The 17327-nt window shown below is 41.1% G+C and overlaps 2 protein-coding genes across 2 annotated transcripts; both read right to left on the reverse strand.

Moving 5' to 3' along the window:
• Positions 1 to 2138: 2138 nt before the first annotated feature.
• On the reverse strand, positions 2139 to 5769 carry LOC115196976 (homeobox protein Hox-B5a). The gene is made up of 2 exons (XM_029758062.1): positions 3960 to 5769; positions 2139 to 3258 (listed from the first exon to the last, which is right to left on the reverse strand). Exons 1-2 carry the CDS (start codon positions 4540 to 4542, stop codon positions 3011 to 3013), a joined length of 831 nt encoding a protein of 276 aa, XP_029613922.1. The 5' UTR covers positions 4543 to 5769; the 3' UTR covers positions 2139 to 3010.
• Positions 5770 to 6872: 1103 nt separating this feature from the next.
• On the reverse strand, positions 6873 to 9780 carry LOC115196988 (homeobox protein Hox-B6a-like). Its single transcript, XM_029758089.1, has 2 exons — positions 9132 to 9780; positions 6873 to 7739 (listed from the first exon to the last, which is right to left on the reverse strand). Exons 1-2 carry the CDS (start codon positions 9556 to 9558, stop codon positions 7483 to 7485), a joined length of 684 nt encoding a protein of 227 aa, XP_029613949.1. The 5' UTR covers positions 9559 to 9780; the 3' UTR covers positions 6873 to 7482.
• Positions 9781 to 17327: the final 7547 nt, after the last annotated feature.

The following is a 17327-nucleotide window of genomic DNA, read 5'->3' on the forward strand; positions in this document are numbered from 1 at the left end:
AGGATTTTAATTCAAGGCTTTGTTCCTCGAAATAGTCCTGCCTACATGGAGATTTTGATACAGGGGTCGAATGTGAATGTTCGTATCCAGTTTTGTTATTCACACCCTCCCTGCTTGAAAATACTTGGGCAGGGTTCAAACAAAGATTTGCTTGTACCTCTAGGACGCATATCATTATAGTGTGTGTGTGTGGGTTCGTGTGTGTGTGGTCTTTCTATGAAAATCATGGAATCTAGCATTTGGCATAGCGTACTTTGGTGACATTTTCTGATTGTTGGTGTTGATATCCATTCCATACACTAAACCAGTCTGCGTAAAACTGTGGGTATAAGTAATCTATTGCCCACTGGATAATCACAATAGCATATCTGATCCTCAAATCAGACAGGTAGAAACAATGTACAACCACAATCAAGCATATTACGCTCAAATTCATATTCATAATCACTTTGAACTTGTTTATTTTCTGATCACAGCTCTATACTGTCTAAGGACCTATCGCCATGACCGTCGAGTAGCCTATGCTGCAATCTGTTTGTGGCGGAAGCAACTCCACTCCAGGTTACCAAGCACCTTAACGCCTTAAGCATTTTTTTTAGTAATACTTTATGAGATTATTGACAAGAAATGTTCAATCATTTTGAATATCTAATTACAATCCTTCCGAATCAAGATGTCATAGTGTATACCACAACAAAACTTTATTTCATAGATGCAAAATGACAATAGAAAACGACAGGCTACATGTCTAAGTAAGTTCCCTCAACAGTTGAGTCTACATGAATTCCCTCGGAGGCGGGAGGTCACGGTTTGTATAGTTACATCCACAAATACACAATTTAAGCATATAAACAAGCACACATAAACACATGTATCTACGACGCCCATATCACATGTCCCCACACATAGTAGATAGGCCTAACTAAAATACCTGAAATATATGACGGTCCAGAGACTTAGTACCATATTAATAACACTGTTGAGAGTAAAATAAATGACACAGTAAGTACAAACGATGCCTCCCCTCTCCTTCCTCCCTTGCCCCTAGGCCTAGCCACCAGCCATATAAGCCTTTAAACTGGACTTACTGTGCAGTTGGTGCAGTCATACAGTCCACGGGTTACATTTCTGCCTTGAAATGGTTCGAACCGGAGCGCTGACATTGTGTGTACCAGACAAGGGCATGGCAGTGGCCTACTACATAGCTCTTGTCTAACTACTGACCCTTTAGAATCCTTCCGAAGCAGTTAAACCGCCACTTGCTTTCTAGAATGTGAAATATATATTGTCAACTCCCCAAAACCATAAAACTAACTTTATGGACCCCACGTGACTTTTGAGAGCCAGTAAGGGGTATCTGTCGGTGGCCTGGGCGATTTTTACGGTCTAACTTCAAGATAAAACCCTCATCCGTTTGACATGTAAATGTCATAGCTTCTTTTTGTATAGTTTGGCCAAAGGGGAAAGCAAATTTTCAAAACGCAATTGGCCAGGCAGCGCCGGGCAGATGGGGATTTTTGGCAGGACCTTTACTCGGCTCTAAAAAGTAGCGTAGGACCAGAAAGAACGGTTGAGGACCCACCGGTAAGTTTGAAAGTTCAGTGCTTGTTTACTGAAAGTGAGACGTAAACTAATTTGTACAGGAGGGGCACCGTTTAACAGCGAGGAAATCATTACAGAAAAGTGCCCAATTCCTTAATGTTTTGGATGTCAAAGTTTGTCAACAAGAGATGGGCCAAGAGTGTGTGCTCGGTGTGTATTTTAGTTGAGTTTCAGTAGTTTTGCCGCTGTGATTGTCACATGTCCCTTTGGTTGCATAAAAAAAAAATGGATAGGACTGCAGTAGTGGCTATGTGCTTGTGCGTAATGCGTGACTGCGATTGTTCCATTTAAGATTTAACTCGGGCCTATCATTTGTCCAACTGCATTTGTGGAAGACTTAGACATATTCCCCAAGTATTTTGATAAGGTTTTGAGACGAATTGACAGCTGATGTCGTACAAAGAAGGATATACGTCTACCAGGTTTGGAGAGTGGGTACACGAGGTTCTGGGATTTTGATGCGTGTTTGACCCCAGGTGGGTCGTTTGTGAGGTAGGGGCAGGGGGTACAGAATTACAAGCAGTGTGCTCGAGGGGTTTGGTCTGAGTATGAGGAACTTTATTTTGTACTCCAAGGTAAGCTACAAACAAATACAAAAAAGCTTATTGGCAAAATGCTTACAGGCAGTCCGACATGACAATTGTCATTTTCCCCCACACACTTGTCATTCACTCTGCCCAATACAAATAGCCAATTGGTCACATTAAAAATGTCTAATATATACATCCTTTCTGGAACATGAGCATGATCCAATAATATACAATTACATTTTGAATATAACTATACAAACGTATGAACGGATACAGGAATTCTAGTCAAGATTTTTTTTTTTATACAAGTTTCCCTTTTTTCAAAAAATAAATGAGTAATTTAAACACATGACAAAATCCAAAGATATGATTCAAACAATGGTATGAAAACATGAAGGTCACCATGTATAACACACCGAGACTCCTGCTAAAGCAACACAGGGGCCTGTTTAATATAGCTTAACTTCATGTTTGGGCAGAGGAGTCTCTAAAGCTGTAAACTCCAAAGTATATTCGTTATAGTTTGTTAATAAGTTATAACATTTAAGAGCTCACATGCCAACTTTCAAGAAAGCAGTAACATAGCACTTGACACGTAAACGATATTTATAACAATAACAACGGACGGCATTGATAGCTATTTTTCTTTTTTTCCCCTCCAAACAATAATCCCTGTTGTATTAAAAAGACAACAGCATATGAACACGAACTGTTTTTATAGAAGCAGTACAACAGCAGAAGTTAAGTTGCCCTAAAACATCAACAACATGCCAAAAGATGCCGCGTTGTACAGTACTCAGTTATAGTGTTTTTAAAAACTATTTTGAATGTGTGTATTCTTTACACCCCACGTAGTGTATTATTTACTTGCGTGACGTCTATGGCTGGAAAGCGTTACCTGCAGTAGCCAGACTCATGCTCTTCAGTTTATTGTCCTTTTTCCATTTCATTCTTCGGTTTTGGAACCAGATCTTAATTTGCCGTTCTGAGAGGCACAGCGCGTGGGCTATCTCTATTCTCCTCCTCCGGGTAAGGTACCTATTGAAATGGAACTCCTTTTCCAGCTCTAGCGTCTGATAGCGGGTGTACGCTGTTCGGGCCCTTTTGCCGTCTGGTCCAGTCATATCTGAATAGCATGGACAAACACGCAAGGGGATAAACATTAGCGAGAAAGGACCACCGAAAGCATTACACAAGCAAATACTCAATAACTTTGGCCAGCACACGTTTGTAAACACAACACACGACCAAGTCCAACGATATAGGCTACGGCTATCACTGCACATAAAACTACGCCAAATGGTGTTATACGCCTCATCCGGCTGTATTGGGGTATTTTTGTGTATTTATTTTGGCTATCGATGCATTCCATTCACTGGGCATTTATTCCCCATTACAAAGAACATGCTTGGTTACAACATTAGTATTTTCTTTTCCTGAATGGCCACTGTCCTCAACACATCCCTCAACTTCTTGCACTCTTCTTTTCTCTACTGGCTTTCTCCATTCTCCACATTTTATTGCCGTTCTTCTCCCCCCTGCAGTAATAAAGTTCCCACACGTAATAAAGCTTAACTTTTCAAAGGAACAACAACTTCTAAGTCTTCCTGCCGTTTTGCCCTCACTCTCCCACCCCGTTCCATTCTCTAGCCCTCAGTTTGCGAGGCTTACCCTCTTGACAGATTTATGGCGCTTTTGTGGAATTTGCTAAAGTAAAGGCACCATCAGGAGCAACAAGAGGAAACGCTAACGAATAAAGCGAACACACAAAACACAACCTTTCTGATATCAAAATAAGCAAAGATAGACATGACGTAGGCTATATACCATGGCTAATGTGCAGTTTCCGCATCCAAGGGAATATCTGTGGTGCTTGGCCATCGCTCGATGCCGTGGTGGTGGAGGTTGCTGTGGACTCTTGCTTCTGCTGCGTCCGGGCGGCGGGGTTGCCGCTGGCTCTATGGGTGCCCTCCTCGGTCTCGGAGGAAGCGCTCGCCTCGTCTATTTCAGTGAAATGTGTGGTGTTGGTGAGGTTACTGCCCGTCGTGCAGGCGCTCTGGTCGGAAAGGGGCGAAGAGCATTTGGGTCCCAGGCTCTCGCTGTTGGAGCACGGCAGCGGCTCCGGGGACGCCAGCGAGCAGCTTGACGGCTGCCTGAACCGCGTCTCCGGGGCGGGAGACTGGAAACCCCGGGAGTTATCCCCAACAGCCCCAAAGTGGCCAGTATTGGATGAACGATTGACGGTCAGGTCCATCCCATTGTAGTTGTAGCCGTAAGAGCCCGAATGCATGGTGCTGGAGTCCCTGTACGAGGCGTTCATAGCGCTGCTGCTAGTTCCATAATTTAGTAACTGATAGTCGGGGCCATTTGGGTAGCGCCCTGAGAACGAGTTTACAAAGTAAGAGCTCATTTAGGTTGTTTTAGAGGGCTTGATTTGTAGATCTCGGTCGTTATAACGCTGTGCTTCACGATTTATGATGTATTAATGAATTATAGCAATGCACTGTACTTCGTTTTTGCTATGTATGCGGCCAAATATGGGGGTGGGGGTGCGTTTGAGAATCACGTGCTTTTGTTGACCAGTCGTAAATTCTCACTGATGACTTCAAGAGGTAATTCATGCTCTATGGTTACAAATGATGACGAGATTGGAGTCGTTAGACTCAAGTCAACGTGTGCCTCCCCATTGCAGGGTTGTGCTCGGTGTTGGCTGAGAGCGTCACCTACCGGGAATTTAATTTAATGCAGTAAAGAAGGACTTAGGAGAATGAGTTTTAGTTAGGATTTAGGTCTCTTTTCGGAAAGAATAAAAATGATTTGTTCCCCCATAACTTTCTTTGTCGGTTGTTGGGAGTGCAGTATAATTGTGCGTCTTTACTAACCTTTTCTGTGGGAGAGAAAGTGGGCTCATGCCAATAAATGCACCATTAATAACTGAATATTAATACAGTAGACAAACACACACTACAGCTAATAACGTTAATAGCTATGATGCCGAGTCCTGTTCATTCTACCATGCCCTGGGGAAGTTTCTCGTAAGATTTTAGTCACACTGGCTCCCCGTCATATATCCCAATAATAATAATAATAATAATAATAATACCTGGTAGATATTGAACACTATGATATTAGTCATATTAATATATAATTCATTTTTTGCATTATTAATTTGAGGTTACGAGACTATTTTTAGGAAGTCTGAAAGGTCTGTATTTAGAACATAGCACACAATAGGTCTAGACTCTAAGGCGAATAGTAAACCCTCAGTCTCAGGTAACCTGCTAATGTGTCTTACATGTAAGTAAAATATCGTCGGTGAGTAGGCCTAGCCGTGAAAGGAAATAAAGGCGTTGTTTCGACGCCACATCGTTTGTCTTTGTGTTTTATGCTCTTTTCTGAGGCACCATTCATGCAAAGTTATTGACTGGAAACGTGTTGCTGTTCACAAGAGAAATGCAAAGTCATGATCTACGGAAATTATTGATTTGTGGTTTGTTGATTGAAAGGCGCAAGTTATTTCATGTAGGCTATGTGTACCATGATATGTAAACCCCCTATACAGAACATACATATGTGCTTACATATAGACCGGAAAATGATAGTCTGGACTATTTCAACTATCTCCAAGGGGAGACACAGATTGATACGTATGCATTCTACGTATCCACATATCACACATGAGGCTATTCTAAGTATGTGTGATACTTCTGTAACATGAAGCCTGGAGAATATCAGTCTGGTCCAAGCAATAAACACTTCTATACATTGTTGCTGTATGTATGGGGCTCCCGAGTGGCGCAGCGGTCTAAGGCATCTTAGTGGTAGAGGCGTCACTACAGACTCCCTAGTTCGATTCCAGGCTGTATCACATCCAGCCGTGATTGGGAGTCCCATAGGGCGGCGCACAATTGGCCCAGCGTCGTCCGGGTTTGGCCGGTGTAGGCCATCATTGTAAATAAGAATTTGTTCTAAACTGACTTGCCTAGTTGATTAAATATTACATTAAATAAAACAAGTATGCCCATATGTATTTGTGAGGTTTTACTCCAAACGACAACACTGTGATGTCTTGGCTACTTTATGTGTCATGTACACTGGGGAGGTTGTCGGTTGACAATTTCCAGATAATTTGTGTGTAATTATCGACTAGGGAATACCAGGCCCGAGGGTTCTATTGCATATGAAATGTCACACTGATGGTACCTGGAAAGGGAACGTGAGCATTGAGAGACATGGGGGTCGTGGTTTGGACACTTGAGTGTTTGGGTGAGTCTCTGGGTGGACAGGTCAACTTTCCCTCCCACCCATTAATTCAATCAGCCTCGCAAAGTTTGCTTTCACTGTTTGGGCCTAAGTATTCACTAGCCTTGGATAAACTTCAATTCGTGTGTTTCATACACCTGTGAAAGAGCGACGCTTGGTTTATGACCAAGTCACTGTTTGCTCATACCTTTATAACTGCAGCAGATGGACGGTGCTCGCTTTTTTTTAATGCAGGGCCAAATGGTAGACAGTTCATTAAAATACGTTTTCCAGAGAGAAATGTAGCTTTCCTATGATTTTCTGTTTCAAATACTTATCCACAAGTTTTGTTCTGGCCATAATTGTGAATTATATAGGCCTAGGCCTATTTCACTTCCTGAGCCAAATGTGTTCTAGCCTACTTACTGTAAATGGCGTTCTAAGCCGGTGACAAAATCACGAAGACCTATAAAGTATGCTCGCTCAGACCGTGCACGACAGGTTGAGTAATTATTACATTTTATTGAAGGATTTCGTAAGTAGATACCTATTTGTGACAAAACCACAAACATAAACCACGTATAAAATCCATAAAATATAAACTTTTGACCCAGTCTTTTGGTAGTGTTGAATTATCAGTGGATCAGTTTGTTCTCCCCATGAAACTATACAACAAGTCAACAAAACAACTCGATCTGCCTGGGTATTTAACTTACAAAAGAAATACATTCATTCACCAAAGAAGGAGAATTTCATTTTATTTCTATACAGTTTAAATATGAACACGAATATGACATATATTTCAAATAGTTTCGTTATACATGGCAATTTTTTCGGGGGGGGGGGCACATCCTAAATCAAGAGGCAAGTGCACAAAAACACTGCCAGTCGGGTACCCGAATTATGATTTTTTTTTTAAAACAACATAAAATGACAATAAAAAAAATAGACAGTTAAGTGAACTTCTGGAATGCTACAACAAATTTACCAAACACAACTTCACCGGTGGGAACTTTGGGCATATGAAAGTAGTATCTTCATATTTGTAGGATATCCGAAGGTGATGCCATAAGCCATTTTATGCGTTTTTTTTATCTTCTTCTTTTCTTTACTCTGACCTCTTCTCTTCCTCCTCCTCTGCGCTGGTCTGAGAAGAGTTGATCAGTTTATTCTCTTTTTTCCACTTCATCCTTCGGTTCTGGAACCAAATTTTGATCTGGCGTTCTGTTAGGCACAGTGCGTGCGCGATCTCGATACGGCGCCTACGGGTAAGGTACCTGTTAAAATGAAACTCTTTCTCCAGCTCGAGCGTCTGGTAGCGGGTGTAAGTCTGACGACCCCTTCGACCAGGGTTACCGAAGGTCCCTGTCAAAAGAAAGGGAAGAGAGAGTCAAACATTTTGTGTTTATAGGACTGATATAGATAGGCTATGTCCGAGGAGAAAGAGCTGAGGGCGAATAGCATGACTGGAACTCGTGAGCTTTTGCTGAAGGATTTAGGCATTACTGGTAGGCATGTTGTGTAGAGTAGCAAAAAAAATGATATCCTTTATATAGTCCTGGAAGCTGCCCTTAAATTAGTTCGTAAAAGTGCTGTTTACATCATACGGCATAGGGTTATGTAAGACTTTTTTAATATGCACGATATTTGAATCATGCATGTGTGTTTTTTTGCGCCAAACAATGAGCGCAAGAACTGAGAACTGAGAACTGAAACATCATGTCTATTTCCTGTTGTTTTTTTCCCCACACATACAAAAAGATAAGCTAGGGATGTTAGTTTTGGCAAGTTTAATAACAACGTATTTTATCTTCAAGAACACATGCTAGCCTGCAGTAGGGGCAAACCATGGCGCACCATAACATTAAAGAACAAGAAAGCTCTTTATTGATCATCATAATTCTAAGCATTCACTAATTTACCCACACTGCTTCTAGCAAGTCACACACAGCTTTTGCTTTGAGACACAAAACAATAAAAAGCCTTTATAGAAGAAGATCAACGTTTGGATTATGGAGGGTGTATCTTAAAGTGATCATAATTCAAATATTAGGATATCTAACAGTCAAGGAAGTGTAGCTCTCTCTCACTGTCTATTAAGATTTATTTTAGCTCATTTTTTGTGTCGAAACGGAATTCCTCGAAGGGAATTTATGGTGCTAATTTATTCCTCTATTGTTGTGTAGTGTGCTTCCTTATCATTATCATATTTCATATCTCGGACCTCATTTCTAACTGTAACCCATAGCACAGACATGTATTTTCCTTGTGATACATTTTGAACTTTTGTGATAGTGAGAGTCTTTTTGTGGTGAATAACCAAGCACGAATAGCTGGAACCCTGTCAGAACAACAATACGAGCCATTTTGTGATAAGAACCCATCTTTGTTGGAACTGCTGCTCCAATTGTTGCCAAGGATGTGTTCGTGTGCCGTGAGATTTTAATCTAGAACGTGAATAATGAGGCGATAGGAACCATAAGAATACCAGTTTATAAGGAGATTTTATTTATTTTTACTTATGGAGGACGCAAAAGTGTCAATTTTATTTTTTTATAGCATGCTTTGCTTCCTCTACTTTCAGCCTGTGTTAAGACACGACCAGAGCGACGATATTCCCCACGGTATGCTCTTCCGGCGCTGTACAGTGCAGCTGCAGGTCACATGTAATAGGCGAGCTCTATGTATCAGCCTAGACAGGCAAAAACCAAAACAAACCGTAAGAAAAAAACAAATGACATGACAATGTGGACTCACCGTTACACGAGTTCATCCTCTGCATCCACGGATAAACTGGCGTCGAGGGCTTCTGGTCCTCGCTGTCCCCGAATATGCTTTTATTTTGCCCCGAGCAGTCCGTCTTGCGATGGTCTTGGCTCAAGACGAGCGAATGTTCCTCTATACTGGCGAGGGTGCAGGCGGGGTCCTTTTCCCTGTAAAAGCTGGCTGCTGCGTAGTCGCATGCACCGGCGGCGCTGGCCCGGCCATAGGCACCGTTCGCCTGCTGGTAATATGAGGATGGGTACGCCTTGTCTTGAACGCTGGTAGCGCCATAGGCAGCACCGGGATAGTGTCTTAAAGAATCAGTGTATCCGGAGGAGTATAACGGTATCTGTCCCAAGAAAGACTCTTGTCCTCCAGGCAGAGTCACTGGAAAAGTTGAGTTTACAAAATAGGAACTCATTGGGAGGGTACAGGTTCTTTTCCTTGGTTTATGATTTGTTGTGTTTTATAGTCCAAGTGGTTTAGCTATTAGTAGTTTATCGGAGATTGGGTTTTAGTTGAGGGGGGGCGCTGGGTGGCGATGTGCCAGTGCGGGACAGAGGGAAACCGTACCATCTGACCAGGCGCTGACCAATCGCGTGCGTCAGTGCCTGCAAAATAGCACCCTGGAGGGGGGGCTGTGATTGCATGCGTCGGGAGACCCCAGCGCAAACTCGAGAGCAGGCGTTTTTTCTCTCGCTTCTCTTTCGCCTTTCTCTCCTTCCAATGAGATTGCACAATACGAATCACACTGGAATTTTAAAGTGGTAAATTGAATACATGGACACTTCTCCCCCTCTATTTGGTATTTGGCGAGCCCATAAACAGTAAAGGCCCTATTCACTCAAGACAACAAATATGACCCTTCAAGTAATCACCACATTAAAAAGGACTTGAAGACGTAAATCAAATAGAGACGCGCCAATGGGGGTTTGAGTTATCTTCTGCATTTGAAATATTTTGTGTTTATATTTTTAGAGGTCTGATTTATTCGCTCAGTACAGTAGATATGTGATGAGATATGTCTTCTCCTCTCTTACAGCACATTATCATCACCGTTATTTCCATAGAGATTTCCATCCGGGTATTTGACAATACAACCTAATGTTTACTTCAACATGCACGTGCTTATTTTATTTATTGGAATATATTGGAATATTCAGCATTACAATTGCTTTGGGTTTTACAACAGTTGCCTTCACTGAACAATATTCCTATATTAGTTGAATATGATACAATATTTTGAGAGCTCTGGCTTTCATCAATGTTTAGAGCAAATTAGCTGCCAGACATTAGTCGATATGTTACCATTGGTTGTTTGTTGAACGGCTCTGGCCTATGTTGCGGTATCATACAAGTTCCTTATTACCGCATTTGTCTAGTCTGAGTGTGTATTTACATGCATGCTGCCCTGACCACATTTCATGCACCAGTTTTTATTTCAAAATTATTGACTGGGAAGGTCATTACGCGTTGTAAGGCTTTAAATGTTTCGCTGACTTTTCTACCACGAGTCAAGTCAGGTCTGGATCTGTTTTTCATTTACAAATGGCATTTACAAAATCATAAATTAGCCAGTCCCATAAATAAGTCCGGTCCTCACACAAGTGGTGTCTGTCCAGTAGCGCCGGCAGTCTGTGTATTTTTACTTTCAGTTTGGTTCCCTTTCAAACCAGGACACAGAGCTTCCTTTGGTTTGGCTTAGTTTTGCGTGAACGGAAAACGTCCATTGTGTGACCATTTCTTAAAGTACACAGAGAAATTGGCCAGTCTGAGTTTCGGTTAATAATTCATGAATAATAACTACCATAAGTCAATTTTATTCAGTCTTTACTAAGCAAATGTAACATAATAATCTAATGATATGGGGCTATTGTTGTGTAAAAACAAACTTTAATGTCTGTTCCTCTGAACCAATTCTCATTTAGCTTTTTGTCTCGTTGCAGGTCTCCTGACAACTTTACGAACAGCAAGGTAAAGCCGGCTGAAGTTCTCTGACTTGGTAACTTTTGTGGACAAAACTGTCCTGCTAAAAGGTTGTCCACAAATTGCATGGGAAGCAACACACTGGATACCAATTCAGTTAATATTACACAATATCTATGGACTATGACCGGAAATCCCAGTGAAGATGAGTCTGACTGTATGGAGAAAAAGTGGTGATTTGTTTATACAGACCAGGGAGGAAACACGCGCCTGTCACTTTTTTGTCATGTGTCACGGAACTACATCATAGACCCCCGAGTTCCGCATGACATATGCGTATGTAAGTATGTGCTCTTTTCATGATCCTGCATTGTTCTGTATATTTGTTACTTTGATAATATATGAATACATGTATGTATATGAGTATGTGTGTGAAAACAAAGCCAAGTAGTAATAGGCCTATATTTCCTTGTAAATGTTATATTTGCTACTGTGAATAAAATGTGTTTGACGCGCAGCGTTTTGATGGAAATAATTGACTTCCAAGTATATTTTGCACGATTCAACATATCAATACCGTGTTCTGCTAAGATAATAACTGCATATCATGTCAACTGGCCAATTTTGTTGATTGTAGCTTTTCATTGGCCTATCTGTAATCTTGGTGATAATATCATAAAAATATAAGAAAGTTGTAAACGAGTTGTGGTGTCATGTGTTTTGTAGTTGCTTGTTTTATTTCACTGGGGAAAGTGTTTTAGTGTTTTATGACTTTATGGGGGCTTGTAAATTCACAGATACGATTGGAATTGAAAACAAGTGGCGGCAACAGAAGTTAGAACAAATGCCCCTGGCTTAGCTCTTACTTTACTGTCATTTTGTTTTAAATGTTTATTATATAAGTGCACTTAGCCTAACCATAATACAAGAAACAATTCAGAATTATGTAGAACAATTGGACTTTTCTAGACGGTTTAGTGCGCACTAGCGTGCGTAGCTTAATTAATTCGGTTATCGAAAAGAATCATCTGCTTTTGACACTTGTTCGCCCCATTCTGCCACAGTTTTCATAAACAGTAATCCTAGTTTGAACCTTTTTTACTATTGAAAGTGATTGTTGTGATTTAAATAGTCAACGTTTTAGTAAATTGTATTATATTAAACCAAGGATTCACCAGTCTTGTGAATTTTCATTGCATACACAACAACTCTTTAATTCTGAAGGCACTCCAGTTCTGTACAAGGCATTCTGTAAGTCTTTACATGGATGAAAGTGCGCGGAAATATCGTATTAAACGGAAGTAGATTGCCTATGTGAATAATGCATAAACTAAAGGTGACTATAACAACAATGCTTTTCCGCACAGTTTAGCTTGGAAATGCATAGTTCAACGTTTAGAACTATAATCAAATGTTAGCAAACTTACTATATCATCATTAGCAAATATTTTTACTGTAGCCTATATAGGCCCATGTAGCATGGTGTGGTTTTAAATCGCGTTGTTACAACGGTGTTCTATCAAGTGAATAACTTGTACTGGTTAATGATAGACAGGCCAGACCCTTCCTTACATATTTATTATTGTTCTCCAGAAAGTGACTAGTCCTTCACGGACTTTCAACTCTTGTGAAGTCACTAGACCGTTACCTGATCAGCCTTCAGCCAAAAGCTTAGGACGCAGGTTACTCATTAAATATTTAACAGCGTTCGTCTCATGGAGTTTCGTATAGGCTTACTGTAGACATTCTATCGCTAATATTCTGATGTTTTGTAACTTTTAATCATGGTTGGCAGTCAAAATATAGATATTTAGTCATTACTGTATTCTGTTATAGTAAAACACACACTTCATTTTCAAAGGGAAATTATTATGTTGTTTGTTGTATCACAGGCTATACAACAGTCGATGGTAATAAACCTGTAAAATTTAATTTGACATTAAAACTAAACAATTAGCCAGCTCAATGTAACACACACGCTCACACACACTTACAGGCTTGCACGCTGCACGCATGCATGCACGCACCAACAAACAAACGCATTCATGTACCCACACACACACAAACACACGGTATGAAAACATGTCTTAAGGTGTTTACAAATGACTGGCTTGAGTGTGCGACCCCACTAAACCAAATGAAAACAGTGACCAAGGACACATCCTGTATGCTTCCAACACACACACATACACACACGCACACGCACGGACGCACGCACACGCACACACACACACATACACACACACACCCTACACTTTATCCACAACCACTCTGACTGTATCTCCACTTCAACACGACCCTCAAATTGTCCAGATGACATTTATAGCACGGTTGTTTCCTTGGGGAGAGAGCACACAACACCAGAACATCACTTAATACACCAAATGACCAACTAAAGTCAAGCCGCGTAATAACAGTGAAAGTTACACTGAGTGAATCCAGGTTGTCTCGAACACCCGGCCGCCACTATACGCTCCATTCACTGCACAATGCAATAACCTTGGAGCGGCCATCCGCTTACGTCTTGGGGAAGGGCTTTTTACAAGTGGGAGAAATGGGGGGGGGGGATGCACGAAATCGAGCCTTAAGGCTTGGGCTTCTGCGTGTGTGCCACAAATCTCTCCCAAACGCGAGCACATCAAAGCGCGACAACAGCAGCTCGAGAATTTACAACCTCTGCATTCTTTTACGTTTCACTGCCACCGAGCCCAACCCGCCCCATTACAGCTTTCCTGTTATCTCCTGCCCCAGCCAGGGCCTCACCACTTTGTTACACGCAATAGTTCAGAAGATGGACCAACAACACTGGAAAGATCACATATCTGTTTGTCAACAACTCAAGCACTTAGCGACAAACACATTTCCGCACACAATCACAGGAGCAAAATACGTACGTTTCAACTGTATTCTATTACGCACGACTACAGAGACACACAGAAATTCACACGCACACACACACACACACACACACGCCAGACAGAAGGCCCTGATTTAGGAGGCTTTTGGGCATTATGGAAAAATGGACGCTAGATGGCACCAAAGAGTTAGGAACGAGCAGAGTCTGCAGCGACCTGCGTCACTGCAAGATCAAATCAACTGGAATTACTGCAAAGCTACAAGACTGCCAAGGCGGCTTATCACATTTGGAAATGAAATCCAAAACAAAGTCTCTATCATCGTTAAGTGGAATAGGATATCTGTTTATGCACTAGGCTGCTATCCTTTATTTCCTGATAGTTATTGTATCTGCATGGACGAACTTCTATGGTAGGCTGCCTATTTTGCTGACAATATGCCATACAATACAAAATATACTATGCCAGCACATTTACTGACAATATGCCATACAAATGTATGCACTAGGATGCTACCCTTTATTTCTTGATAGTAATTGAATATGCATGGACGAACCCCTATTGCAGGCTGGGTATTTTGCTGACAATATGCGATAAAATACCAAATGTACTATGCTATAACATAGAAAATGTATATTATAACATGTTGCAATTAAATACCATATCATTCAGTGGTTCTTTGATTTTATCATGTCATTTGTTTTCTTGGATTTTAGTCTGTATTTTGCAGTACTGCTGAATAAACTCTGAATAAGGAATTGCTCTGTGGTTTGTTGGGATGTCAAATACTGAAGTGAGATGATAAAGAACATTGGTTTTGATATTAGAAGTATTGTGATAAACTGTAGACAGACAGACAGACAGACAGACAGACAGACAGACAGACAGACAGACAGACAGACAGACAGACAGACAGACAGACAGATATACTTGCAGATAAATATATAGGTAGACAGACTGCCAGACCCTTGATGCACAGCTAGAAGCGAATATTATCACTCACAATTGCGCATTATATACTACTACTAATAATACCACCATTGATTATACATTGGAAAAAATAATATGTTATTACATTGGATAAGAACTGGCAAGCATGATTTGTGTCAGTATAATATATTAGTCGTAGTTGTAATAGTGGTAGCCTATTATGTGATCATGATTATAGTGGTACATTAAAAGTCACTAAGTAGTAGGCTACGTTTGGTTTAAGGCACAGACAGACTGAAACAGATCTCATAACAAGTGCACTGTGGAAGCAGCCTTTATGGTGGGTGTGGGGGACCTTTTACTGACGAGGAGACAACAAATGGACACCCAAGGGTCTAGCGTCTAAAAAAATACCAGATGATGGCACAGAAGGAGGAATGAAAGGGGAAATGAAGCAATAAAAGTGGGCGAGATCACCCCGCAGAAACATACAAAAAACATTCTCCACCGCACAGACGCACCAACTGTCCAGTAACCTGGAAGCGTCGCGTCGGTGATCTGGAAGTGATACGCTACACCACTACTTGACAAGCCCTTGCGTAATGGAGGATTTAGGAAAAAAAGACGGCCAGTCTCAATGCTATATTCAAAAGATAATCTGCTATCTCCACAAAGCGGCATGTTGTTTGCCTCGTCTTGTTTGTTTCCACGGTTTAGGGAGTCGTATGAGAGCGAAGGAATGTTGTATAGCCCCGCTCTTTTTGATGAAGGATTCCTCTTAAGAGGTGACCCAAGACTGTACATCAGAAATCATATTTGCATAGGAGCCGCTCCATCAAACCTCGCCCTCGCCATTATACCACAAACACCCTCAGCCAGCCACAAATGAGCATATCGAAATCGATATGTATTTCTCTAATATGCCTCCGAACCAAATACAAATTCGTCATGCACACATAACAAGGTAAACATTTACAAGCACTTTCGAGTGACGACATCTTATACAAAGTCATCATATAATGTAATATTTACTACTGGTTTATGCACACTTAAAATGTGAATATTTTCATTGGAGAGAGCAGCTATGATTGCGTTTTGAATAATTGTTTTCAAACTTTCTGTGAAACGAAACAGCGTGAGTGTAATGGCAGACAAGCACGCCTTACCTTTGTTGATAATCCGTCACTAAATCCTTGGATAGCATCCGCGAGTCTCGCAGCTCGCCATACAGCATTCCTGTTGCCCCAGCTCCGTACCGCCATTAGCGCGCGAAGTCACCACTGTGGCTTTACAGGCCGCCTCCATACCGTTTAATTTACATCAGTCAACAGGAATGAAGCATCCCGGTATGAAAAATTAGATGAGACCCTCCGGTGTGTCCAGATCGCTCACAGTCAGTCACTCTCTCCATCGCAGCGGAAATCCCAATCACAGTCGGCCACATTAGATTAGCGCAGGATGAGGAGGCAGGTCTTCCAGTTTCTCTGTAAACCCTGCGCGGGGACAAGGTTATTTTTTTACTTCAACATGCGATTAAAGAGCCTAGAACGTTGAAGGAGCACGGTGTTGCTACAGAAGGTGCGGTGTCCAAAAGATTGCTGCAATATAACCACTTGGGAAATCATAAAAAGTTCATGTTCACGGTTACCCATCCACATGACCATCCTCGGCCAATCCCAGGACCCAGGCACTCATAAAGTTCTATCACAAAGTTGTAAATTTTCATAAAACAACAAGGAATTTATTGCATTTCTTCATGACTGCTTTGGCGGTAGTGGTTCCTCCATCGCCATCTTTTTCTCTCAAAAAGGAAAAGAAAATGGAGGATTTCTCTTGTGTTTTACATGAAAGAGGTTGTAGGCCGATCCGTGGGACATAAATGTTTCTTATGAGGGTGCTTTTGTGCGCTGATAAGCAATTTATACAACTATATTGCTCAGATATTTCATATTTAGTATTCTGTCCATAGATGTTTGGAGAGGGATGTCTCAATGTGCTATTGGCATAATGCGTAAATATTATGGATAGCAAGAACTTGGAGGACAAGACTAGGCTTAGGTTGACCTTTTTCCTGTTGTTTAATTACATTATCATTGTATTGTTGAAATGTAAAATAAAAAAAACCGCATAAAAAACAATTACTTACATCAAGAGCTAATGATAAACCAGCATTATTATTATCTCGTTGAATAGTTGCATACTCAAATTCCATAAATGTTAGCCATTTACGTTGCTGATAGGCTATCTATGCATTATGGAGGCCTTTGTTTAGATGTTATATATTATTTGCCTTAATATTGCTTGTATGTGACCAGCTCTATGTATTGACGGTGTATTGGTGGTCTATGTTCAGAATAAAACCATTTTTAGAAGAGAAAGTCTTGCACGGCTACGATATAGCATTGTAAACAGACTTTGAGGCGTGTAAGTTAAACAACAAAGCATTCCGGTCTACCAAAATGTCCAGTAGGAGATACTT

Source organism: Salmo trutta, chromosome 1 (genome assembly GCF_901001165.1).
Source record: "Salmo trutta chromosome 1, fSalTru1.1, whole genome shotgun sequence".
Lineage (NCBI taxonomy): Eukaryota > Metazoa > Chordata > Actinopteri > Salmoniformes > Salmonidae > Salmo > Salmo trutta.